A 24,148-nucleotide genomic window follows, 5' to 3' on the forward strand; every position below is an offset into this window, starting at 1 on the left:
TTTCTATAATTCGCGAATAGGCGGCTAAATAATAGGCGGCTAACTTCACCGTCGAATCTCTGTAAACTATATCTTGGTTTTAAAAATATGGACTATAATACTGGTAGTCGACTCTTCCAAATTTTCGTCTTAATTAAGACATTAATTAATTAAGTTAACGAGGGGTCCCGCGGGGTTTTTCACTGTAAAGTTTTTTTTTAATCTTTAAAATTTAGAACCTAACCTACAGAAACAACAACAACAACAGAAACAACAAAAAAAACAGAAAAAAAAACGCCCAAAGTAATCTCTTTTTTCGCCAAACAAGGCAAAAAATAGGTAGAAATCGCATAAAAATCGCGAGTAAATGGAATTTTAAGTAGCTGTCTTTCGCGCCTAGAAAACTAAGAAGACTGCTTGGTTTGGGGTCTTCTTCCCTCCCCAAACCCCCGAGCTCTCCACACTATTCTAGATAGACAGCTTGAGGAAGCAGAGTACGAATGTGTTTTTAATGAATATAGATAAGAACACTCTAAAACGTTTTATTTGATAACAGCACCCAAGAGGCCAACAGACCTCTCCCAAAACACTTTGCTTTCATCAGTAAAACTATCTAATAATCCATATTTAGAGACTATATATCTTCCAAGACTATTTACTATTAGACTGTAAATAAAGAACAATAAATACAGGAACAGTGTATAAATGGTAATGGATGCTTTAAATTTCTTGTGATTGAAAATGGTAGCCATAGCAACGGGATATCGTTGGGTTAAATTGGCCCCTCTATAGGGAAAAACTACTGCTGATCGAGTGGTTTTCAAAATCCCGTGCAACAAAAGTGTAATAGCCAAGCCAGAAGAAAAGAGAACAAAGACATTACAGTGTATTAGTACTAAATAAACTAAATAGTATTTCATGTGTTTTTGAAAACTACTCTAGATGCGACATATAGCACAAAAGGAAACCAGGCCCAAGGTGGATACCCCTTTCATCCCATTGGTTAAAACCAGCATGTTCAATGCCATTGGGTAAACCAGCATGCTTATAAAAAGAGTAGGTGGGAAAATGGCACATATTGTAACAAAACCCCTAAGATTTTTTCAACCAAGTCTAATAAACAGAAAGGTGAATTGATTTCCTGTGGTATTAAAGTTTTATAGAAAGGATCTAACTGGCTTACCCTGTACGATAATCTTTATGTTTTCAGTAGGTATAGTGCCTGTATTGATATATAAGAATACTATTCTCCATGTATGACCATTTACCTGATATAAATGCAAACCACAATGCTGTATTTTTTGGCAAAACAGAGGTCTTTTAATACTTTGGATTTTGTTATTTTGCAAACTCTCAAATTTTCAAAAACACTGCTAAAATCATTGGTGAATTGTTCCCCTACAAATATCTTTACATCTTGAACCAAACTCTGCACATTCTAATTTGGTCCCAAGATTCTCTCCTATTTTCTCGACCACTCTTCAGGGAGTAGGCTGTTCAACAAGCATTACACCTGGTAAAACAATGGTAACAAAAAATTGAAGTCCCACCAGAGCACCAAAAAAGGAGTATTTCTAAGCTGTTTTTCTATCCTCAAAAGACAAACCTCAGCAAAACTGGTTTGTAAAGTGAGGGTTGTCCAGCATTTCAGCTATATTTTCAAGCTCTAATTCCTCCGCTAAGTTTACTCTGTAATGTGAGAACTGTCCAACATTTCAGCAATGTCATGAAGCTCTAATTCCTTGGCTAAGTCTAGTGGGCTGACAGCTAAAGCTCCCATGTACACATTGGTCCTACAGCCCAGAGATAACAACAAAGAGACCATGGCCAAGTTACCTACAACAAACACAGGACACTGTCAGATATTACACAATAAAGCCTTTGATCTTTTGAACATTCTAAAAACAACAAATTTCATTGTACTGTATGTTACCTTTAGTGAAAGAACATATCGTTCTGTAAGGTGCAAATTTTCTTATAAAATACTATTGAAAATCTAAAAACTTTCCTAAACTTGTCCTAAGGTTCTTATACTTAAAAATAAAAAATACATTCATACTGTTCATCTTACCACTCATAATTGCTAAGAAGAGAGGAGTGGCCCCGTCACAGTCCTCATTAGCAGCATTCAAGTCAGCACCAGCATTTGCCAGGAGCTTTACCATACTCTGGTTACCACAGTTCACTGCAGCATGGAGAGGCGTGTTTCCTGACGCTGATACCACCTTATTCACATTGGGTCTTGGCTCAAGCTACAGACAAGTTAAGACAGTTTTATTAACAATATTAAATATTAAATAATGCTAATTGCTTGTTTTTTTTTCAATATTGCATTGCTCAGAGAAATAAATTTATATTAATAAAATAAGATCCTAGTAAAAATGTCTGTCAAAAGAGCAATATTCAGCATTACTGACACTTGCTAAAAGAAAGAGATTTTTTCTTAGGAGTGTGTTAATACAAAAATATTTCTTTCATAATATTTGTAAGTAGCCTACCGAGAGAAGGTAATTCAATACTTGTTCTTGACCACTAATGACAGAAGTGAATAGAAATGTCTTGTCAGATGAGTCAGTAGTCAACACTGGGTCCAACTGATATTCTTCCACTAAAAACTTAAAGACATCCAGAAATCCTTTTTCTACTGCTTGGAAAGCAAAGAGTTTTGCAACACTGATAAGATCTTGAGCATGCGGGGCAGAGGTAATATCACAATGTGTAAGGTTCACAGGGGAAACTTGCTTGAAGAATTCTATCACCCCTGAACATATACTAACGATAGTAAACGACCTTGTAGCTAGGACAAGCTGAGCAAATTGCTTATTGTTTGTTGAGCACCGCACATTTGAAAGGAGTGATTTATAATTATCTTGTCTCCCAGAACACAGACATATAAGCATGGTTAAGAAGTAATGCTGATTCTCTGTGTCTGATAATTTCCCTGGATACTCCCAAAATATGGCTGTAGTTAAAGATCTAATGTCTTCCATCGAGATCTCCTTTCCTTGTAGTCCAACTCCAAATGCAAATTGCACTTCGTCCATAACAATACTGAACTCCATATCTATGGCATCCCGTCGTTTGCTATCGACTAAATCAGACAACCAAAAATGAGCAAAGTGTACAAAATTACAACCGGAATGTAGCCAGGACGTCAGACTTTGAACGGATTTATTCGCCCGCGATAGCCATTCTGTGATCACCGTCGCGTCCATGTAAACAAGAACATCATCAAAGTTCGTCTTTCTTGGCTGGTACTTCTTCGCAATACTTGAGAAAGGTCGACATGGCTGCAGCTCTTCGTTTGTCAGAGAACTTGCGGGAGAGTTCCGTCCCGAGCTCGAACCACTGCTTCCAGCTGAAGAATTGCGAATAGGGGGTAATAGTACCGCCTTGCTTGAGCCCCCAGGACTCAGAGGTGGGCTTTTATGACTTTCTAACCCAGATATAGCTTTATCTTTGACCTTTTTCTTGGGTGATTTTCGTTTGGTTTTGGTATCCTTGGGAACCCGGTTGCCGTTAAAGTCTTCACTCGCAGCGTTCAAATTTTCCGGCTCAGGATCTTGTTCTTCCTCTCCATGATATGACAACCTTGATATACAAATAAGCTCGCGTAGATCTCTTACGCTTCGGCTCATATTCCTGGCGATTTATCGCTTAAAAATACAAAATGCATTCATTTGTTTCACTCAAATCGCCGCCATTTTTTCATTCTTTTACCCACAAGCCCTCTCGCTTACCCAGAGTGCCTCTGGATACCAACCTCCCACAAGCCCCTGCGCGCCTGGTGTATATAAATCCAGAGCAGACACGTGGTCTTTCTCTTCGACGCCATCTTGGTTCTCTGAACTGCAAAGCTTGTGGTTCACCTCTGTTCGCGCGAATAAGTCGACCACTGTTAAAAATGGTACGTTTAATTCGCTTTGGATAGGAAGAATAAAAGTTTTCAAACAAATTTTTACACACTAATTGAATATTTGTCGCGAAAATACGGCAAAAGTTCTGATGGCAATCACGTTGAACAACCAAACAAATCACTGAAATAGGAAACCTTTAAAAGTATGGAGCTTTTTCTCATTTCGTCAACGATTATTAGTGTCAATATTTCTTAAGATTTCTCCAAATTAGCAGATAACTTTTGTATGGAGTGAAAGTGTGGACCTACTGACATTTTGAAATAATACAGCCTCATATCTGAACATTTAAGCTTAAGTATACGGGGAGGGGATTGCTTAGACTCACTGCAATTCAGACGTTAGTGTAGGTTTATATCATTCTTACTTGAGACCCCTACTCTACAGGTCAGGTCTAGCAGGTCATCTTTATAAGTCTATCATCTGTGTTATCTTGCCTTAGTCACTATAAGTTCAGGTAAGCTGAGTTTCTTTTTATTCATATATCTGCAGTCTTACGCCAAGGAAAAGGGCGCCGTTCCTGAAGAGGAGGCTCAGATCCACAGGATTCGCATTACCTTGACCAGCCGCAATGTTAAGAGTCTGGAAAAGGGTACGTACTACCAGGAAGGTGACTGGTGTGGAATTTACCAGGAATTTAAAGTATCACATAATATTGAAAACAAGATTTCAAATTCTTTTTGTAAAATTTTCAATAAAGGCTATCCTTTAGGATATAAATTATCAGGAATCCTGTTGAAACCATTTAGATAGTCAATATCTCAAATTCCATTGTAAATATGAGCAAAAATTCATTTGTCTTATAAAACAAACATAAAAGGTTTGATTGTGCATGGAGTGGAAAGCCCATAATTTGTAGAAGATCACAAAGCTTTGTTTCTAAAACAGTGTGTGCCGATTTGATCCGTGGAGCCAAGGAGAAGAAGCTGAAGGTAAAGGGACCTGTGCGCATGCCAACCAAGTTCTTGAGGATCACCACAAGGAAGACACCGTGTGGTGAGGGGTCTAAGACCTGGGACAGGTACGAGATGAGGATCCACAAGCGCCTCATTGACCTGCACAGCCCCTCTGAGATTGTCAAGCAGATTACATCAATCAGCATTGAGCCTGGTGTCGAGGTGGAGGTCACCATTGCCGACGCATAAATCCTTGCACCTGCTGCCTCTTGTATACTGTACCATGCAGTTCAATAAAAGCTGACAAGTTGGATTGTGTGTGTTTTATTTTATTTATTTTTTTTTAAAGTTATTTAAAATAATAGTATAAATGAAATATTAATTTTCATAGCCTTACAATGGTACAACAATAATACAACATTTGATGATTTTAGCATTTCAGAGCCTTCTGTTATAGCCTATGAAACTTTCCACTTATCGTGGATGTTCACTACCAATATATAATTAATCAAGATACAGTCGAACCTCTATTAAGCGGCCCTCTATTGAGCGGTCACCCTCTATTCAACGGTCATTTACCAAAGTCCCGAATTTTCCCCCTTCTGTTTACTGTAAATTTGACCTCTATTAAGCGGACGCGGTCACCAAAGGAAGGTCCCAATTGGTTGATTTCATTGTTTTTCACCTCTATTAAACGGTCATCATAAATATTTTTCAGCATGACAACAGATAGTGCACGTCATATTTCGTCATATTTTTAACTGTGTAATCTAATTACTATGGCTAATCGTCGTGTGAGACTTGTGTGGTCTTGTGCGGATCAGTCGCATCAAATTCCTCGATTACCAATTTCCGCTTTAGCCAGCTAGAAGAAAAACTGTCACCTTCAAATATGTATTCACAAGGAATCTCGAGTCCATAGCCACCACCTCTGTTCACCCACTTCCCTTTGACTACGACTTTCTCACAGTTCGTAGGTCTCTTGAGATATTTGGTAACCCACGTTGACATCAGTTTGGGAATATGCCTGATAACTTCGTAATCGTCAACTAGAGTATTCGGGTGACCGTCTCCATCCATCACCGTTTTGTCGGCTTTTTCTCTTACGATTGCAACAGCATTCGGATCCTTTATGTTAGTTGGTTCCCGCATAAGTTTGTAAACATCTTCTAGTGCTGGTTCCCACTCAGTCATGTACTCATGGTATCCCCGAATGAATGCAACTGGGTCAGATTTGGGAGTTTTTGGGTACGGCAACGCACTGCGAGTTTTTGATTCGACTTCCAAAATCGCGCAAAGGCTCAATGACGGATATCGACGGAAACGACGCGTGTAACATCACCTTAACGCACTCATTTCCTTTACATAACGCCAGCGAAAGTAGCTCATGCCCATAGAATTGGGCAAAGCCACAAAAGCCGTATAGGCAAAAACAAACTGACTAGGCGGTTTCAAACATTTCTGGATCAAATTGGAATGCACCAGGCCCCGTCTTAGGGCTAACATGATTGTTAATGTTGTTTATTATAATTAAAAATTCTTACGTATCGCCCCATGACAGGTAATCCGGAATCCATGAAAAAATGAGAAATGGGATCCGGAATCCATGAAAAAATGAGATATGGAATCCGGAATCCATGAAAAAATGAGATATGGAATCCGGAATCCATGAAAAAATGAGATATGGAATCCGGAATCCATGCTGCTGGGATCCGGAATCCACGAGAAAAAACCCACATGGAATCCGGAATCCACACACTAGGATCCGGAATCCAGAACCCTATTAGAGAACCTGTCATGGGGCGATACGTATAATTACAGCCCGATTTACGCTAATTTAGGGGCGAAAATAGCGAAACCTTTATTAAGCGGTCAACCTCTATTAAGCGGTCACTAAGCTAAGTCCCGAGGGTGACCGCTTAATAGAGGTTCGACTGTATAAATAAATGAACAATCTGCAAGTCCAGTCTAGCTATTGACCCATGTATAACCAGATCTGTGTGCACGTCTCCTGAAACAGAAAATTAGAGCTATGAGAAACTTATGGTACCTAGCGTGTTTCTTAAGAAAGAAAAAAGTGTCCAAGTGTATTTGAAAAAATAAGAAATGGATGTTAAACTTAGAAACAGATTTAATTTAAATTTCCATGTTATCAGGGTTTTATTGTATTGTAAAAGTGTGGTCATTGTCCTCCTTTAACATACTGTACTGTACTACTACATACTACAGTACTGTACAGGACCCGAAATGATCCCAGGACCCGAAATGACCCCCAAAAGTACCCCAACTGATCCCGGGACCTGAAACGATCCCCAAGAGTCCCCGGAATGAACCCCAAGGAATTACAGTAATGGACAAATAAAGGAATGTGTAAGGATTGTCTTTCAGTTTTAAAAGCATATGAAACATTTAGCTCTGTTTGTGTTATTAAAAGGAAATTTACTAAAACTATAGTATTAAGATTTTAATATACGACTGCGGGGGGGAAAACAGTGGTTGAGTCAGAAATTGGGGTCAACTAACAATTCTTTGTGATAGTAATTTGAAGAACCGGTAGTTTCTCGGTGTCACAGAGTACCAAGATGGCGTCCATCACCTCTAGCTATAGCACCAAATCGGTGTTCTCAGACAAATTCTCAAAGCACCACACGAATCACTACTCTCGCCGTTTGTCGCCAGATTGCACCAACATGGAGTCTTGTTTTGTCAGCAAATCGACACTGACAAATTTTGTCGACCTGTCGACTGATAAATCGACAAACCCGTTTCACGGCACATTACCACCGCACAGAGCACTGACAAATCGACACTGACAAATTTTGTCGACCTGTCGACTGACAAATCGACAAACGCGTTGAAAAGCATATAACCACCGCACAGAGGAATGACAAATCAACACTGACAAATTTTGTCGACCTGTCGACTGACAAATCGACAAACGCGTTTTAAGGTACATAAGCACCGCACAAAGCGCTGACAAATCGACACTGACAAATTTTGTCGACCTGCTCATAGGCAGCAATTGTGTTAGAGCTATCAAACCCAGAGAAGTGATCCCAGGCCGAGCTTCGGAACCCTACGCGATACGAACTGCGCTCGGATGGGGTGTAGTTGGTGCCGTAAGTACCGACGACTCCCCTTCTGACGATAACTCCCATCCAGCCACGTCACCGAATCGCCACTAGGGTGATCGAGAGCAGAGACGACAATACCATCTGGTTTGCACATCCGTCCAGACACAAGGAGTTGATTAGCCCCACGACAATAGGAAAAATGTTCGGGCAAGACTTTTCCGAAAGGGAAACCCATAGCAAGCCCTTCTCACAAGAAGACGTTAAATTCATGAAAATTACGACGGAGGGAATTCACAAGACGCCAGACGGCCATTACGAGATGCCCCTGCCGTTTCGCGAAAAATCACCTCGACTTCCCAAAAACAAATCCCCTGGCTGAGATACGCCTCAAGCACCTAAAGAAACGCTCCGAACGAGACCCAGAATACAAGAAAGATTATGTAGCCTTCATGGAAGACATGATTCAGAAAGGATACGCCGAAAGGGCGCCAACTAACTCTGCAGAGAAATCTTTCTACATCTCTCATCATGGAGTGTATAATGCTAGGAAGCCAGGCCGCATTCGCGTCGTCTTTTACTGTGCAGAGAAATACCAAGAAGAATCCCTGAACCAGCACCTTCTACAGGGTCCCGATCTAACTAACTCCCTATTAGGCGTCCTTTGTCGCTTTCGCCAAGAACCAGTAGCCTTCGCATGCGACATCGAAGGAATGTTCAATCAAGTTCGCGTAAACGAAGAAGACCGCGACTACCTGCGCTTCCTTTGGTGGGAGGGAGGGAACGTGAACAACCAACCAACGATCTTCCGAATGAAAGTTCATCTCTTTGGCGCTACCTCATCTCCAGGCCGCGCAAATCTAGCCCTGAAAACTGCAGCTGAAGACTACAAGAACGAAATAGGAAAAGAGGCCGCCAAATTTATCAAGAAAGACTTCTACGTTGACGACGGTCCGTAGAAGAAGCAAAGTCTTTAATTGCTTCTAGCATCAATATGTGCAAGAAAGGCGGATTCCGGCTTCATAAGTTTATTACGAACCGGAAAGAAGTGATCGAAGTTATTCCGCCGGAAGACCGAGCGAAGGACATCAAGAATCTCGACCTCGAAAGCGAAACAATTCCACCTGAACGAGTCTTAGGAGTCCAGTGGTGCATCGAGAGTGACTCACTTCAATTCCGAATAACCTTGCAAGATAAGCCAATCACGGGACGCGGCATTTTTGTCGACGGTTAGTTCAGTGTATGACCCCCTCGGGCTAGCATCACCCTTTCTGCTCCGCGGCAAGAAACTACTTCAACTACTGTGCCGAGAAGAAATTGGATGGGACGACCCTATACCGGAACCGATGCGAGCAGAGTGGGCAAGGTGGCTAAGCGAACTACCGTTACTAGAGAATATGGAGGTGCCCCGGTGCTTCAAGCCTGAACACTTCGAGGAGCTGAAAACGGTCCAGCTACACCATTTCTCGGATGCGAGCGACGACGGCTATGGCCAGTGCAGCTACTTGCGAATCGAAGACCGCAAGGGAAACATCAACTGCACTCTCGTCATGGGAAAGGCCCGATTGACCCCACTGAAACCCGTCACCATCCCGCGACTCGAGCTTGCAGCCGCTGTGGTGTCCGTAAAGGTTAGCGAAATGCTGCGCAGGGAATTGGAATACGAAGAAATAGAGGAAGTATTTTGGACAGACAGTAAGGTCGTCCAAGCTTACGTCAACAACGACGCTCGGAGATGCCATACCTACGTGGCGAACAGAATGCAACTGATACGGGAACACTCCAACCCCAACCTATGGAGATACGTAAAGAGTGGTCATAATCCGGCAGATGACGCCTCGCGTGGGCTTAGTCCAAAGGATCTACACAAAGCCTCAAGATGGGTGACAGGCCCAGACTTCCTATGGAAAACGAAAGAAGCTTGGCCCAGCAGCAGCGAACAGCCAAAGCTACGTGACGAAGACAGAGAAGTGAAGAAAAAGTGCTCGCCACTTCGACTAATCAAACAGCTTTCCCTACGCTGATCGAAAGGCTCGAGCGCTTTTCCGATTGGTTCCGTGCAAAGAGAGCAGTCGCTTACGATATCTGAGCATATTGCGGTCTCTTGCCACTAGAAATAAAGAGCATAACATAAAGGACAAGCCTTTGACGGTGCAAGAGCTAGTAAACGCCGAGCTTCTGATCGTGCGCGAGTGCCAGAGATCAACCTTCGCCAGTGAGATCAACCAGCTTAAGAAGAGGAATGAAGAAGACGGTGGAGCCAGCAGAGCCAACGTCTTGTCGTCGAGTAGCTTACATCGCTTGGATCCCTTTCTTGACGATCAGGGTTTACTTAGAATTGGAGGCCGACTACGTCAAGCAAGCCTTGATGACACCGTCATCAAGACACGTGACATGGCTGATTGTGAAAGAGGTCCATGGCAAATCTTCCCACCAAGGAAGAGAGATCACAGTAAACGAGATTCGGTTATCAGGGTACTGGATTGTCGGCTGCAGCGCCGCGTTGTCAAGATTCATCCACAACTGCGTCGTATGTAACAAGCTTAGAGCTGCCGCACAAGGACAGAAGATGGCCGATCTACCGAGCGTTAGGCTGAACCCCTCCCCTCCTTTCACATACGTAGGTGTAGACTACTTTGGTACGTAAAGGAAGGTCGCAAAGAGCTGAAGAGATACGGCGTCCTCTTCACGTGCATGGCACGTGCAAGGGCCATCCATCTAGAAGTAGCTCACAGCTTGGAAACCGATTCGTATATCAACGCCCTACGCCGCTTCATCTGCAGGCGAGGCCCAGTAAGGGAAATGAGGAGTGACCAAGGCACTAATCTAATTGGTGCGAAGAACGAATTACAGAGAGACCTAATAGAGATGGATAGTGAAAAGGTGAAAACCGAAATGCTTAAAGAGAACTGTGATTGGTTCGAGACAAAGTTCAACCCCCCATCCGCCAGCCATCGAGGAGGAGTGTGGGAGAGACAGATCCGAACGGTGAGAAGTGTTATCTCCGCACTTCTCGAGAAAAATGGGCGACAACTCAATGACGAATCGCTTCTAACATTTATGCGTGAGGCAGAAGCAGTCGTCAACAGCCGGCCACTGACACAACATTCCTTGTCCTCAGCTGACGCCGCTGAAACACTCACCCCTAACCATTTTCATACCATGAAGACAAAGGTAGTTCTTCCACCGCCTGGGGTGTTTCAATCACCAGACCAGTACTCAAAGAAAATGTGGAGAAGAGTGCAACATCTTGCGAATGAGTTTTGGACCAGGTGGAGAAAGGAATTCCTCACCTCTCTTCAAGAACGACAAAAGTGGGTACGTCTTAGACAAAATTTGCAAGAAAATGACATCGTACTGATAAAGAACGATGACGCGCCCCGCAACTGCTGGAAAGTCGCACGCATCTCTAGCGCAGAGCCAGATGACGACGGGCTTGTGCGACATTGTGTCACATTGGTCGTAGGAACGTCCAACCTTTCCGCCAAGGGCCAGCGAAGAGAAGCTCCATCCACCCTTGAGCGACCAGCGCAAAAACTGGTACTGCTAGTACCAGCCTCGGAGTGAGACCAGGGAGATTCCCGTCGAGGAGCCTACACAAGACCACGGACAAGACAGGCAGAGGTTTGATAACGTAGACCAAGCGATCTACACGAACTTTACATATAGCCTAAAGACCTGATTTATTTGATTCAATGAACACTATAAGGGATAAATTGATAAACCAATTTAGGGGAGCCATGTAACGGCATTCAGTTATGCGTTCATAAAATGTTATCGATTGATTACAACAGTTAATGATTACTTGCGTAGCCCGTGTTGTACCTAAATATCAAATTACCGTAAGAACTGATTACCTAATAGGACAAACGTGAGATAACTGTGACAAATAAATTAAGACTAGAAGGCTTTCTAGAGACCCGCCAACGTTGGTGAGTGAAACCATTTTGTTTGTTACTAATATTCAATAGTAACAGAACTCTACTCAATTTAGACGTAATTTAATGCCTTTTATTGTCGTAACACGCATTGTAACAATAGCTTAATAACTGTACCCATTATATTATCATTGATTTCAGTTTGACCATAAGCACGAGATTGTGAAAATAAAGAAACTAAAAATCGTATGCGTGCTTACACGTTCGTGCAAAAAGGCTTCCGATCACGACCATTACAGTTTTTTTATCAAAATTTTAAGCAGTTGGGGCAGTTTGATTTTAGCCACAAATTTATGCAATTTTTATAGTTTGTATTCAAGTTATGACGTTTTTAAAACGAAATAAACAATCTAATGTTTTTTTAAGCCTGGAGGTTGGCAGGTATGCTTTCATGAAAATCCTAGTTATCAGCGTTCAACTGTATCGTAACAGAGTTATTGTTTGTCTCCCAGTTTCTCTACAAAGCAATGGCACAACTCATCTTAACTTTTCCCAAACTCACCTTTTGCACATTAAAATTGAGAGGATGGCAATGGTGAAGATAGCAGCCCCTGCTATAGAGCCCAGAATAATAATGATAGGAATCCCATCCTGCAATAAGAGAAGCACAATGTTTCACAGTCCCCAGTGTAGCGAGTCGGGGTTTTGTCCCTTTGAAGATAAAGGTGTTTAATTTGGGGAGGACAAGCTATAAAATCAACATAAAAAAGGGAAGGATAATACAAAAAAATGTCTCACCTTGACAAGACACCTGTAGCCCCCCCAAGATGGCTTGCAATGACACTCGTAAAAACCTTGAACCGTTAAGAGAATATAAGAGGGAATATAAGGGGGAAAAGGTGGGGTATACATTTTTGGGCATTTGCCATACAGAACCTCTTGCGCACAAATCCACTTGCAATTCGTAAGGAAATTATTATTTTATTTTTTTTAAATAGGAAATAGGCAAAATGTTGATTTTCTGTTGAATAATTTTTTGGAAGCGAAAACAATCACTAAAAAGCTGGAGATTTTGTGCTTCAAACAGGAGAGCGGGAGAAAATATCCAAAATCTTGAGACTCCCGTGGGGAAGAGTATGGAAGTATGTAGTTGCATGTCACAAAATGGTTCTTAACTAAAGTGTTAAAAAATCAGGTATTGGTCTGGTATAAAACTAGGGTCAGTTTTTTTTAGTTTCTATCCTTGGTATTAAGTCCCCTCTACCATCACAAGTGTAGCTGATTACCCCTCCCTTCTACCTCTCGTATTGGCATATTAAGGTCTTCACTAGGGATGTTTAGCAATAAACTAGTCATTTACTTATTCCAATGAACCACACAGGTAATATAATTCTGTTTGTTGTTTGGGGGTTACCATAAGTCCCTGAAATTAAACAAAAACGGCTTACCTGGACCATTATCCACGCAATCAGAATTATCAGGGCATGTGACTAAAATAAAAAAGAAGAAAGTTTTGAAAATCATTATAATTTATTACAGACTGTTAACCAAAAGGGTAAAGAAGGCTTTTGGTCGGCCAGAAAAGGGTAAAATATGAGACCTCATCTTGTACAGCCCCATAGGTATAGAAATATGGTATACTCATGGAACTCACATTTTGTGGGCCATCGTGTGGGATTCAGCGTATTTGGCTTTTGGTTGAAGTCACATTTACGTAGGGTGCACTCTCCATAAAAGTAGACAATGTGATTGTCCTATTTTTTAGGGTATACAATTTTTGTTAGAAATTGCTTTCTTTTAAGGGTAAGAATTGTTGCTGACCACACCCTATCCTATCCTTTAGGGTTAAAAATGATTTTGTGACAATCATCTCGGTCTGCCCCAAACCCTTCCCCTCCCCCCAGAGAAAATTGTGATTAGACCTCTATCAGGTGGATTTAGTGCAACAAACTCAAATCTGCTCATCAGCTTGCTCATGGCCAAAACAAAAGATAATGGGTGATTGCAGTTGGTGCATTGCCACTAAGAAAACACATGCAAGCAAAATATAATTTCATAAATAGAGCATCTACTGATAAATACATTATCAACTGCACTGTTCACCTCTAGTCACCACCTACCATTGAGTACAGAGCATGTGTTTAGCTGGCCGATACATGACTTGGAGTCTTTTGTTTTTGTAACATTCCATAGCACCCTCCCTCCTGGACAATTGCAATGTGATGGCAGGTATCTGATAGAAGAAGGAATCACTCTTTAGCCAAAGTAAAGCCAGAGATTTGAGAGTGGAACATGTGGTACATGCTTCAACTGTCTTACATTGATGATAATTTTTTGAGTCCCTTGTATGCACTGTCGTAACCAGAATATGAACAGTCTAGTTGGGAGTTATTAGCCAAATTCCTAAAAAAACAAGAAAGCATTAGAACCAAAATTCACAAGTGTTGCACTTAACTGGTCAGGGGATAAGAAAAAATACATGACATGATTTCAGAAAGGCTGGAGGTTACATTGTAGGAAAGTTTCATGTTGGTTAAAATGGGAGACAGGTTTGCATTATTTACTTTATAAGTAACTGGAAATGAACAGGATTAAGGGAAACAATGGCTACGAAGACAGGACTCAGCAACAAAAGTGTCTGAGAAAACAGGTCCCCCCTCCCTTTGTTTAAGGACCATAGTAGACACATAGCCAGGGTTTGCAGAAGAGAAGTGTAGGCAAGTTTTCAATATTGGGCAGTAGGTAGGTCCCAGGGGAGGGACTCTCCAGGAAAGTAGACGGGGGTGATTGTTACATATTTTAGGGTATAACATCTTGACCAATCACTATCCCTTAGGGGGGGTGTTGAAGGATTTTTCAGAATTTGCCATCTCTTAGGGTATAAAATTCGACCAACTGCTATTCTTAAGGGATGTTTAACATATTTTTTTCGATTCTGTTATCTCTTATGGTATAAAATTCCACCAACTGCTGTTTCTTAAGGGATGTTTAATGTTCTTTTTCCAATTCTGTTATCTCTTAGGGTATAAAATTCGACCAATTGCTATTCCTAAGGGGGCTTAGGACATTTTTTCCCGATTCTGCTATCTTTTAGGGTTAAAAATTCCTTGGAGCACACCTTATTTGCTATCTCTTAGGGGGTAAGAGTTTCTATTGACCATGCCCAAAGTACCCTTCCATAGGGTTAAAATCGATTTTGCCAATGATCACCCCTGCCTGTTTTTATTGGAGCCTCCCCCCCCCCCCCCCCCGGGAGTAAGGTATGGTAGGTACAGTAAGGGGGAGTGGGGTGTGTAGTTATAGCCTGGGGGGGTCTTCCCATGTCAACTTATAGGGATGCTCGTCATATTTTTTAGGGGTCAAAATCGGGCCTCAGATATTTTTAGGGGTTATCCAAGAAAAAAAAAAGGCTTTTCTCTTAGAAATGGTATTTTTAAGGCTCCTGAGGTATTGTTTAGGGTAGCAATTTTTGGTCATGCAGGTATTTTTAGGGGTATTTTCCGAATTTTCAGACGAGCATCCCTATCACTTTTAACTTGAAGAACCCCTTCCCCCCGCAAGTATAGATACTTTGAGAAAATGTGTTCATAAAATTTTTGAGTAGGAAAACCCCCATTTTTTATGCCAACTGGGCACGCACATACACCCCACGCACCCTCGAGCCTGCTAAGAAGTAGGATGTTACATAGAGGAGCAGGCTAAAGGGGTTGTGACTGTAACAGTTTATGTGCATTTGTTCAAAAAAAATTTCTGATTTTACTTACAACCAGGAAAGACTTTGTAAAGAGTGGATGTCTGGGACACGGGTAAGACTACAGTTTCCAAGATCTAGACTGTAAAATAGAGTAAGTAAGTATTGTTTCAATAGACAGGAGCAAAAAAATGGTAAAATTAAAATTGTAAGGTTGTGTTAGCTTACATTTTGTTTATATTTTGCCTAGAGGTTCCTTGCATAATATAAAACAAAATAAGTTTTAGTATTTTTTAGTAGATGATCCGCTCTTGAGATACAATACCGCTCACATTCCCTCGGCATTCCCTCCTCAAACTTATTCTCCCGTGTTTAGTAAAGTCTTTGCTTTGTCAAATAAATGGCTTCCCGCGGTTCAAAATTCTTCGCTAGCAGTTTTCGCACATTCGAAAATCATCGAAGAATATCAAGCGATCGGCATAACTTCCACAAACAAATTCTCCCATGTCTAATACAAGTCTTTGTTAAAGAAATGGCTTTCCGATGTTCAAAAGTCTTCGCTAGCAGTTTTCACACATTCGAAAATCTTCGAAGAATATCAAGTGATTGACATTCCTTCCCTCTTCGAGGCAAGCTTTTGAAAATAAACTAACTAACTTTTTTGCCTGTGTCTGCCCTTGTAAATCTACGATCGAATCCTTCGCATGCTTTGGCTTTCATCCGCCATCTTAATCGTCTTTATTTCTCAAACTTTAAAGTGTCTTGTATTGATCGTCTACAAATAATTGAACTGAAGGCATATCAGACTATAACTGAATTTGTTGTTTCTGAATTTTAACAATAACCATAGCTCTCAGCTGACTTTTACACGAACAATTTATTTGAATCGCTTGCAGAACTCCTGTATGTATTTAAAGTGAGTATCAGTAAGTCTTCGGTTACACGGTACGAGTTCCCGTTTGTCAAACGGTTTGTCCCGGTCTGTTCGCGAACATCAGCTGTTCGCGAACATTGTTCGCGAATTTCGCAAACAATTTCGCGAACATATGTCCACATGTTCGAGAGCGGTACTGTATAATTGAGCAAAGTTGCCGTAAATCATGAAAAAAATTGTGCAATTTTAGACAAATCAAGCGTCTAAGAATTTGCAATATCTCAAGAACGGATTATCTACTAATTATATACTACACAAGGAACAACTATGCAAAAAATCAAGCGAATATAAGCTAACACGACCTTACAATTTGGACTTTGCCATTTTTTGCTCCTGTCTTTTAATCACTATCAATTACTTATCGAGATCAATGCCTACATTTCATTTATTCAACAGCATAAGGCCGTTATCAAAAAAATAATGTGAGATAAAATCGATAAACTCATATTAACATAAGCTTAGCTTCGTCAAAACAAAAGCCAAAAAATCGTTCATTCATGAAAACAACATCTTTCACAGGAAACGTTTTGTGGAGTCTGTTCTTAACCTCGCAAAGACATTTGGTTATTGTATTTTAATTTCTGTTGACTTACCCAATGGTAACGTTATTTGAATCCAGACAACATCTCCCTCTACGTTGTTTTTGCAAGCAATTTCCTTCGATGAAGTTGCTCGTCTCGTTACAACCCTGGCACAATAGGCTCAAACGTTGTTTCTCTGGAGCTGTAGACTTGCTCAAACGTGCAAAAATATCGCCTGAGCACACATCAAAACACAATATAAGTATCTGTAAAGTTAAGATGCTAATGTTTGGAAACATTATGCCGAAATATTGACAAGTTTTCGATGCTCTTTCATGTGTGTGTGTGCAGCTTTGTATGTCACATGATGCAAACTGATGTTTCCGCTCTCGGGTTTCCTGTGTGTTCGCGGCTTGTTCCTAGGATACCTCAAGCTGAAAACTCAAAATGGCGACATTTGTTGAAATACAGTGAAAATTTGCTGGATTCTTCGCTTTCTCTTAGCACCAAAATGCAGTTGAGATACATGAAAACATTGCTCAGTCCTCAGGTATGGGTTTTACATCGATTAAATTTTGATTCATTTCCTATATATGGTATAGTTTATCCCTTGAAATATAGAAAAAGTGATGAAAATATTGTTTGGTTACGTTGTCAAAGTAGGGGGAGACCAGGAAACGCGCGAGCTGGCCAAGGAATGCGAATTAGAACATTTGAAGTTTTAGAATGCGTTATCATCTCAAATGATCCTGATACTTCTAGAGATCCACATATTTATACAATAATATATGATTCCTGGTGCACCGGCGACCTTGAGGTTCATGCTATTACTTTAGATAGCAATCGTAAGATCTGGTGTAACCTGATAGTTCAGCTCCCTTTAAAGGCCCTGTCACACGTACGTTTTTATTAGAAAAATTAAAGTCTACATCTCCACAGTCTTACTCTAGACATACCTTAGAGTGTTGCAATGCAATTACAGGGGGAGGGGTGGTTGGAATCTGGACAAAGTACATATCTGGGTTTGACATTTGAAGATTGTCTTTTATGAAGTAATCAATTTAAACATGTAATGCTTGATACATATTTATAGGTACACGAAAACCATGCATTTGTGTAAAAACACACCTGCCTCTCCCCCCCCCCAACCCTGATGATAAGCATGTCATTATGCTTATCAACTTTATCTCCAAGGCTGGGGGCGTGTATGTAAAAGCTTACAAGGGGCCTTTATGGTTGAGTATATTTTTCCCCATGTATTCCTGGTTTATTATTTTACTTATTTAATGTATCAGTGAGGTTCCACCATGATAACTTTGCACCAGGATCCAATGTGAACAACTGTAATTCATGATTCATTGTCTCAATTCAGGATGGGGCGTGCAAAGTCACAGCCATGGCGTGGGCACCCAACAATCAGAAGATGGCTGTGGTCACTATGGACAGGGTTGTAATTCTGTATGATGAGCTAGGAGAGAGAAGAGATAAGTTCTCAACAAAACCCTCAAATCCACAGGTGAACTCATGATCCTACTGTACTTTAAAATGAAGAATCATTTGCAAATGATTGAATACAGCTCTGTTTGGCCAAGTAAAAATTATAAAAATTTGTGCAGGCAGACAGCTTTTTATTTTATTTCTTTATGTCCATGATGAGGTGTATTTACACTCTTCCCAAGATATAAGGAGTTTTGTGTGATTCTGACGAGGTGAAATATTTAATGTTTAAATAAACACAACTTGCAAATCATATATTACATTGTATATTGTATTTTAGTTCTTTTGCGATGTTTTCGAAATCAGTAGCACAAATTATTTCTTGATTTATAAGGCTTTTGGTTACAAATGACAAAAATTTTAGAGTGCCCCCACCAAAAAAACGTGGTCGGGGACAGGCAACATTTGTTTATTTTTACTTGGCCTTATAATCCCTGTTGTAAAGACTTCCCAAAACAATTGTTTATCATGGTTATCAAATTTAGCAAGGTATATCTCCTTTAATTTGCCTTTTCTTGTGTTTTAGGCGGGCAAGAAGAGCTATCTGTTTACCATGATAATCTCCTTTAATTTGCCTTTTCTCATGTTTTAGGCGGGCAAGAAAAGCTATATTGTCAAGGGCCTGGCGTTCTCCCCTGATTCATCCAAAATTGCTGTTGGCCAGACTGATAACATCATCTTTGTGTATAAGATTGGTGAAGAGTGGTAAGATTATGTATTTTTATTGTTGTGTGGCAGAATGAATTATTGTCTAGCACATTAAGTAACATTGATAAATTAAACAGTGCACTGAAAGACCAAATTTATTGTCTTCATTAATCTAAGCTGATCATCAATTGCAACTAGTCTGACAGACAAGCAATGAAAACATTTTCTTTTCATTTACCTTTGACATGTTTGTAGCAATACTTGATACTAAGCACATACATTATATTTTTGTGTCCCTTGGTGTAAAGGCATACAATAATCATTGACTGTATCCTTATGTTTTCACTTTTTTAGGGGTGAAAAGAAAGTGATTTGCAACAAGTTTATACAGCAGGTAGGATAACCATTTGTGAGACATATACGGTATTCTTTAAATGTTTTGAGATTATTGCCATTATTAATATTAATTGACGCTTGTATTTCCCAGAGTGCAGTGACCTGTCTTATCTGGCCCCCAGAGCAGGCAAATATTGTCTTTGGACTAGCTGATGGCAAGGTGAAGAGGGTCTTTCTATACATAATATTCTGTTGTTCAAAGTAGCCTGCTATCAGGCGTTTACCAGGTGTTTTTCACTCTGTATGTTTAGGTACCTTTTTTTGGTATGCATCAAGTCCTGGTCGCCAACTTTTTTGTTCTGGAAATGTGCATATTAAAAAACCTAGCAAAAAATACTGAGTAAACACTTGCAAGTAGGCTAATAACCATTGTTTGTTGTCTGGACATCATAGAAAATGAAGCACATTTTGCTAATCACAATCTTTCGTGCTAGTACCTATGAGTTCATTGTATAATAAGATGATTAATTTCTCAGGTCCGCCTGGCCAGTCTCAAGACAAACAAATCTCAGACCATTTATGGAACAGACAGCTATGTAGTATCTTTGGCTGCCAAGTGAGTGAGAATGACAGCATTTAGTATATTTATTCATGACAATGAGCAGGCCTCTCATGTATTTGAAATAATTCATATTTTTTTCTAGCCCCTCTGGCCAAGGCATAATTTCTGGCCATGCAGATGGTGCCATTGTCAGGTACTTTTTTGACGATGAAGGAACGGGGTTATCTCAGGTAAGACATCTCATTATTTATGTATCCTTAGCATAGCAACATTAGCAGTAGCAGCAGCATTAAGTCTAGCCAATATAATAACTATTATCATTATTATAACAAAAAAAATAGTCAGATCAGCTACGCACAGTGTCCATACAAGAATTCTGTAAATGTTCTAATAAACTCCCCCTATCTAAAGAATGCCCCCTATCTAAGCTTACAAGATTGTATTGAACGTCCCTCTCTAATAAAAGCCCCCTTTTCTCCCAGCTTAAAAACAAACTACATAGGAATTCTGGTAATATAAATCAAATTCAATTGCCTCTTGCTTAAACCGAGCTTGACTTATACTGGTTGAGACTTGCTCAATGTCAAGAAACGCTTGCCATGCAGGCTATAATTTAATGATCCTGACTGAGATTAAAACCCCACTGCACTTGGGTTTGTTATATTGTTATGTAGTTTGTAAAGAACGCCCCTCTAATAAATGGCTCCTATCTATTGAATGTCCTTGGACCATTGAAATTTAATAAACAGCCCAGGCGTTTATTAGATCATTTACGGTAGCGATCATAACATTTAAATTATATTGTGTTTTAGGGTCAACTCTGCAAGCACTCCTCACCTCCATATGCTCTTTGTTGGGGTTCGGCAATAGTAGCCGCTGGGTGTGACAAGAGAATTGTAGCCTATGGAAAAGAAGGTGTGTTTATCAAAGCAAAAAAAATGTGAACTCATTATCATTATCATTATCATCTTTATCAATCTTGTTTCTGTCTGTTGTTACCAGGGCGTGTGCTACAGAACTTCGATTACTCAAGAGATGATGACGAGAAGGAGTTTACAGTTGCTGCTTGTAGCCCCAGTGGGCAGTCTGTTGTGATTGGTAGCTTTGACAGGTAGGAAAAACAATTGTGAAGATGCAATGCAATATAACCAAACGATCAAATATATTTCAAATACACTATACTAATACAGTTAGAACACTATTGACAGTAAACTCTTAATCTATTGCTCAATAGATTAAGAGTGTTTAACTGGAGTCCTCGGCGAGGGGCATGGGATGAGTCTAAAGCCAAAGAGATCCCTAATTTGTACACTATCACTTCCCTGGCATGGAAGAGAGACGGGTCAAGACTGGTGGCGGTGAGTATTAGTACTGATTTATGTTAAAAGTTGACAGTGGCAGTTTCTATCATGCAGCATCCATGTATGAAAATCCCCCTTTTTTGTTAAACCCTAAATTTATTGGGTCTACCTTGCCTTGTTATGAGTTTTGTATTTGACCACTAGGCAAGTCTAGGATTCTGGTTCATTATATGGCATATCTCTGCCTGCAGGGCACTCTGTGTGGTGGTGTGGAGCTCTTTGATTGCTGCTTGAGAAGATCTGTTTACAAGAATAAGTTTGAGATGACTTATGTTGGTCTAAGTCAGGTAAGTCTCGTAATGTCTACTTCCAGATTCAAAACTAAGGGAAAGATGTGTGATTCAGTGAAAATGAAGAATAAGAATTTGTTTTGCATTGTGCATTGCAGGTTATTGTGAAAAACTTGTCATCTGGAACTCGCGTAGTGCTTAAATCTCACTATGGTTATGAGGTAACCTTCACTTATAATCTCAATCAGCACCATCATTGTCAACATCATTATCATCATTGCCATAATTTTAGCATTGTTACTGTAATGAAGTTATACATAAGGTTCCCATCATCACCAAGCAAAGAGTGTGACATGTGTCACAACCATCACCATTATCATCACCATCATAATCATCACTAACTTAATCATCATCATCACCATCACCAACACCATCATAACCACCACCACCATCCCCACAACCACCATCATCAACATCACATCATCACCACCACCACCTCCATCACCACCACCACTACCGTCGTCAACATCACTATCATCACCACCACCATCATCACCATCAGCACCTCCATCATCTTCAACACCATTACAACCACCACCACCATCATCAACATCATTATCATCAACGTCATGGTCATCAACATCACCATGACCACCACCATCGTCATCAACATCATCATCACTTCCATCATCATCAACATTGTCATCAAAATCATTACCATCACTATCATTTTCATCATTATCATCATAGTTATCACCACCACCACCATCATCTGAGTCATTGTTGACAGCATGCTTGTTTAAGTATCCTGGTGACACCGTATGCTCACACACCCTTTTTTAATTAACAGGTGGATAAAGTAAGCATCATGGGAAAAGACCGTTACCTTGTTGCTTACACTACAGATACTTTACTTGTCGGTGACCTTAACTCCAACAAGCTCAGTGAGGTAAGAAACACTCTCAAGCTATTAGAATTGTATCAAGTTTCACAAAACTTATCACGAAACAATAAAGAAACATGGTAAAGATAATTGGATAGAGCTTGTCATTCCATGAAAATGCTTTTCCCGAAAATGCGAGTGCCAGGATGTTGGGGGTGCTTGTGGAATAATATGCAAAGCATCGATGACAAAAATGGTTCTAGAAAACTGACATCATGTGCCATTATTCCCATGTGATGTTATGTTGTTATGTTGTGGATGTACACACTTGAACATTAGGTTATGTCGCCAGTGAGCACCATGCCTTTTTTTGTTGCCAGTGTGCACCGTGCCTTTTTATATTGCCAGTGTGCACCATGCCTTTTTATGTCGCCAGTGTGCACCATGCTTTTTTATATTGCCAGTGTGCACCATGCCTTTTTATATTGCCAGTGTGCACCATGCCTTTTCATATTGCCAGTGTGCACCATGCTTTTTTATGTTGCCAGTGTGCACCATGCCTTTTTATATTGCCAGTGTGCACCATGCCTTTTTATATTGCCAGTGTGCACCATGCCTTTTTATGTTGCCAGTGTGCACCATGCCTTTTTATGTTGCCAGTGTGCACCATGCCTTTTTATGTTGCCAGTGTGCACCATGCCTTTTTATGGTGCCAGTGTGCACCATGCCTTTTTATGTTGCCAGTGTGCACCATGCCTTTTTATGTTGCCAGTGTGCACCATGCCTTTTTATGTTGCCAGTGTGCACCATGCCTTTTTATGTTGCCAGTGTGCACCATGCCTTTTTATGGTGCCAGTGTGCACCATGCCTTTTTATGTTGCCAGTGTGCACCATGCCTTTTTATGGTGCCAGTGTGCACCATGCCTTTTTATGGTGCCAGTGTGCACCATGCCTTTTTATGTTGCCAGTGTGCACCATGCCTTTTTATGTTGCCAGTGTGCACCATGCCTTTTTATGGTGCCAGTGTGCACCATGCCTTTTTATGTTGCCAGTGTGCACCATGCCTTTTTATGTTGCCAGTGTGCACCATGCCTTTTTATATTGCCAGTGTGCACCATGCCTTTTTATGTTGCCAGTGTGCACCATGCCTTTTTATGTTGCCAGTGTGCACCATGCCTTTTTATATTGCCAGTGTGCACCATGCTTTTTTATGTTTAGTACTGCTTCATGCAATTACTGTATCATGAGTGCGGGTTGATGTGTAAGAATGGTTACTGAAGATGGTACCATGGGCTAACATCCCTAGTGGTACTTTTTCACCACACAGTACTAGTTAACAGGGACTTATCCAAGAAGATATTGGATTCACATTCACCATAACCAACTAAACGAAGCTCTATGCGTACTAGGCATAACTAGCCACTTTCTTTTTCACTTATGTGATTTCGATACTGTTGTCATTCTTTTTCCGTACCCCATTCTCTCCTAGTAACAAGAGGGTATTACAATATTTAGCAATAGCTATTTGTTTTTTCTAAATCTGTTTACATTTTCCCCTCGCTTTAGGTCCCTTGGCAAGCAACTGGAGGCAATGAAAAGTTTTTCTTTGAAAATGAAAGTGTAAGTAATTACCATCTTTCATCTACGAGAAAGGGTTGTAGTCATAACGTTGGACAAGCAAGAACAGAACTTGGGGTTCGTTCAACGTTAAACCTAAGATTGTTTTGGAATTTAGAATAAAAGAGAG

The 24,148-nt window shown here is 40.5% G+C and overlaps 4 protein-coding genes across 5 annotated transcripts in view; 2 read left to right on the forward strand and 2 right to left on the reverse strand.

Annotated features, from left to right (window-relative positions):
• Positions 1-469: 469 nt before the first annotated feature.
• Positions 470-3,617, reverse strand: LOC5509304. The gene is made up of 3 exons (XM_001629772.3): positions 2,478-3,617; positions 2,051-2,231; positions 470-1,815 (listed from the first exon to the last, which is right to left on the reverse strand). The coding sequence occupies exons 1-3, from the start codon at positions 3,615-3,617 to the stop codon at positions 1,664-1,666; spliced, it is 1,473 nt and encodes a 490-aa protein (XP_001629822.2). The 3' UTR covers positions 470-1,663.
• Positions 3,618-3,634: 17 nt separating this feature from the next.
• Positions 3,635-5,102, forward strand: LOC5509308 (40S ribosomal protein S20). Its single transcript, XM_001629800.3, has 3 exons — positions 3,635-3,886; positions 4,386-4,485; positions 4,782-5,102. Exons 1-3 carry the CDS (start codon positions 3,650-3,652, stop codon positions 5,036-5,038), a joined length of 594 nt encoding a protein of 197 aa, XP_001629850.3. The 5' UTR covers positions 3,635-3,649; the 3' UTR covers positions 5,039-5,102.
• Positions 5,103-6,629: 1,527 nt separating this feature from the next.
• On the reverse strand, positions 6,630-17,267 carry LOC5509285 (all-trans retinoic acid-induced differentiation factor). Of its 2 annotated transcripts, none has more exons than XM_048727152.1 (8): positions 16,957-17,267; positions 15,503-15,571; positions 14,058-14,141; positions 13,859-13,971; positions 13,187-13,228; positions 12,537-12,592; positions 12,301-12,389; positions 6,630-6,800 (listed from the first exon to the last, which is right to left on the reverse strand). In XM_048727152.1, the coding sequence occupies exons 1-8, from the start codon at positions 17,181-17,183 to the stop codon at positions 6,758-6,760; spliced, it is 723 nt and encodes a 240-aa protein (XP_048583109.1). In that variant the 5' UTR covers positions 17,184-17,267; the 3' UTR covers positions 6,630-6,757. The 2 variants fall into 2 exon arrangements, with proteins under 2 accessions (XP_048583109.1, XP_048583110.1); XM_048727153.1 differs by lacking the exon at positions 6,630-6,800 and adding an exon at positions 7,650-7,855 and having other exon boundaries at positions 12,260-12,389.
• Positions 17,268-17,302: 35 nt separating this feature from the next.
• Positions 17,303-24,148, forward strand: part of LOC5509287 (intraflagellar transport protein 172 homolog) — a 28,915-nt gene continuing 22,069 nt past the window's right edge. Inside the window, exons 1-14 of the mRNA XM_048727154.1 lie at positions 17,303-17,434; positions 18,257-18,400; positions 18,974-19,086; positions 19,384-19,423; positions 19,517-19,585; positions 19,902-19,981; positions 20,070-20,157; positions 20,740-20,842; positions 20,930-21,038; positions 21,162-21,285; positions 21,480-21,575; positions 21,677-21,739; positions 22,369-22,467; positions 23,968-24,021. Of these exons, the coding sequence (XP_048583111.1) occupies positions 17,396-17,434; positions 18,257-18,400; positions 18,974-19,086; positions 19,384-19,423; positions 19,517-19,585; positions 19,902-19,981; positions 20,070-20,157; positions 20,740-20,842; positions 20,930-21,038; positions 21,162-21,285; positions 21,480-21,575; positions 21,677-21,739; positions 22,369-22,467; positions 23,968-24,021 (1,221 nt within the window). The 5' untranslated portion in view covers positions 17,303-17,395. The remainder of the gene's footprint in view (positions 17,435-18,256; positions 18,401-18,973; positions 19,087-19,383; positions 19,424-19,516; positions 19,586-19,901; positions 19,982-20,069; positions 20,158-20,739; positions 20,843-20,929; positions 21,039-21,161; positions 21,286-21,479; positions 21,576-21,676; positions 21,740-22,368; positions 22,468-23,967; positions 24,022-24,148) is intronic.

The sequence above is a fragment of the Nematostella vectensis genome, chromosome 4 (genome assembly GCF_932526225.1).
Source record: "Nematostella vectensis chromosome 4, jaNemVect1.1, whole genome shotgun sequence".
Classification (NCBI taxonomy): Eukaryota; Metazoa; Cnidaria; class Anthozoa; order Actiniaria; family Edwardsiidae; genus Nematostella; species Nematostella vectensis.

Bases quoted from the DNA above. Each gene is read 5' to 3' on its own strand.
- LOC5509308 (XM_001629800.3), top strand. From the start codon at position 3,650: ATGCATTCATTTGTTTCACTCAAATCGCCGCCATTTTTTCATTCTTTT. The intron at 3,887-4,385 runs GTACGTTTAATT...ATATATCTGCAG, and splicing joins GTCGACCACTGTTAAAAATG to TCTTACGCCAAGGAAAAGGG. The intron at 4,486-4,781 runs GTACGTACTACC...TTTCTAAAACAG, and splicing joins TGTTAAGAGTCTGGAAAAGG to TGTGTGCCGATTTGATCCGT.
- LOC5509285 (XM_048727152.1), bottom strand. From the start codon at position 17,183: ATGTTTCCAAACATTAGCATCTTAACTTTACAGATACTTATATTGTGT. The intron at 12,390-12,536 runs GTGAGACATTTT...CTCTTATTGCAG, and splicing joins GCTACAGGTGTCTTGTCAAG to GATGGGATTCCTATCATTAT. The intron at 6,801-12,300 runs GTGAGTTTGGGA...TTTCTGTTTCAG, and splicing joins TCAATTTTAATGTGCAAAAG to GAGACGTGCACACAGATCTG.
- LOC5509304 (XM_001629772.3), bottom strand. From the start codon at position 3,617: ATGAGCCGAAGCGTAAGAGATCTACGCGAGCTTATTTGTATATCAAGG. The intron at 2,232-2,477 runs GTAGGCTACTTA...ACTTGTCTGTAG, and splicing joins TATTGAATTACCTTCTCTCG to CTTGAGCCAAGACCCAATGT. The intron at 1,816-2,050 runs GTAAGATGAACA...TGTTTGTTGTAG, and splicing joins CTTCTTAGCAATTATGAGTG to GTAACTTGGCCATGGTCTCT.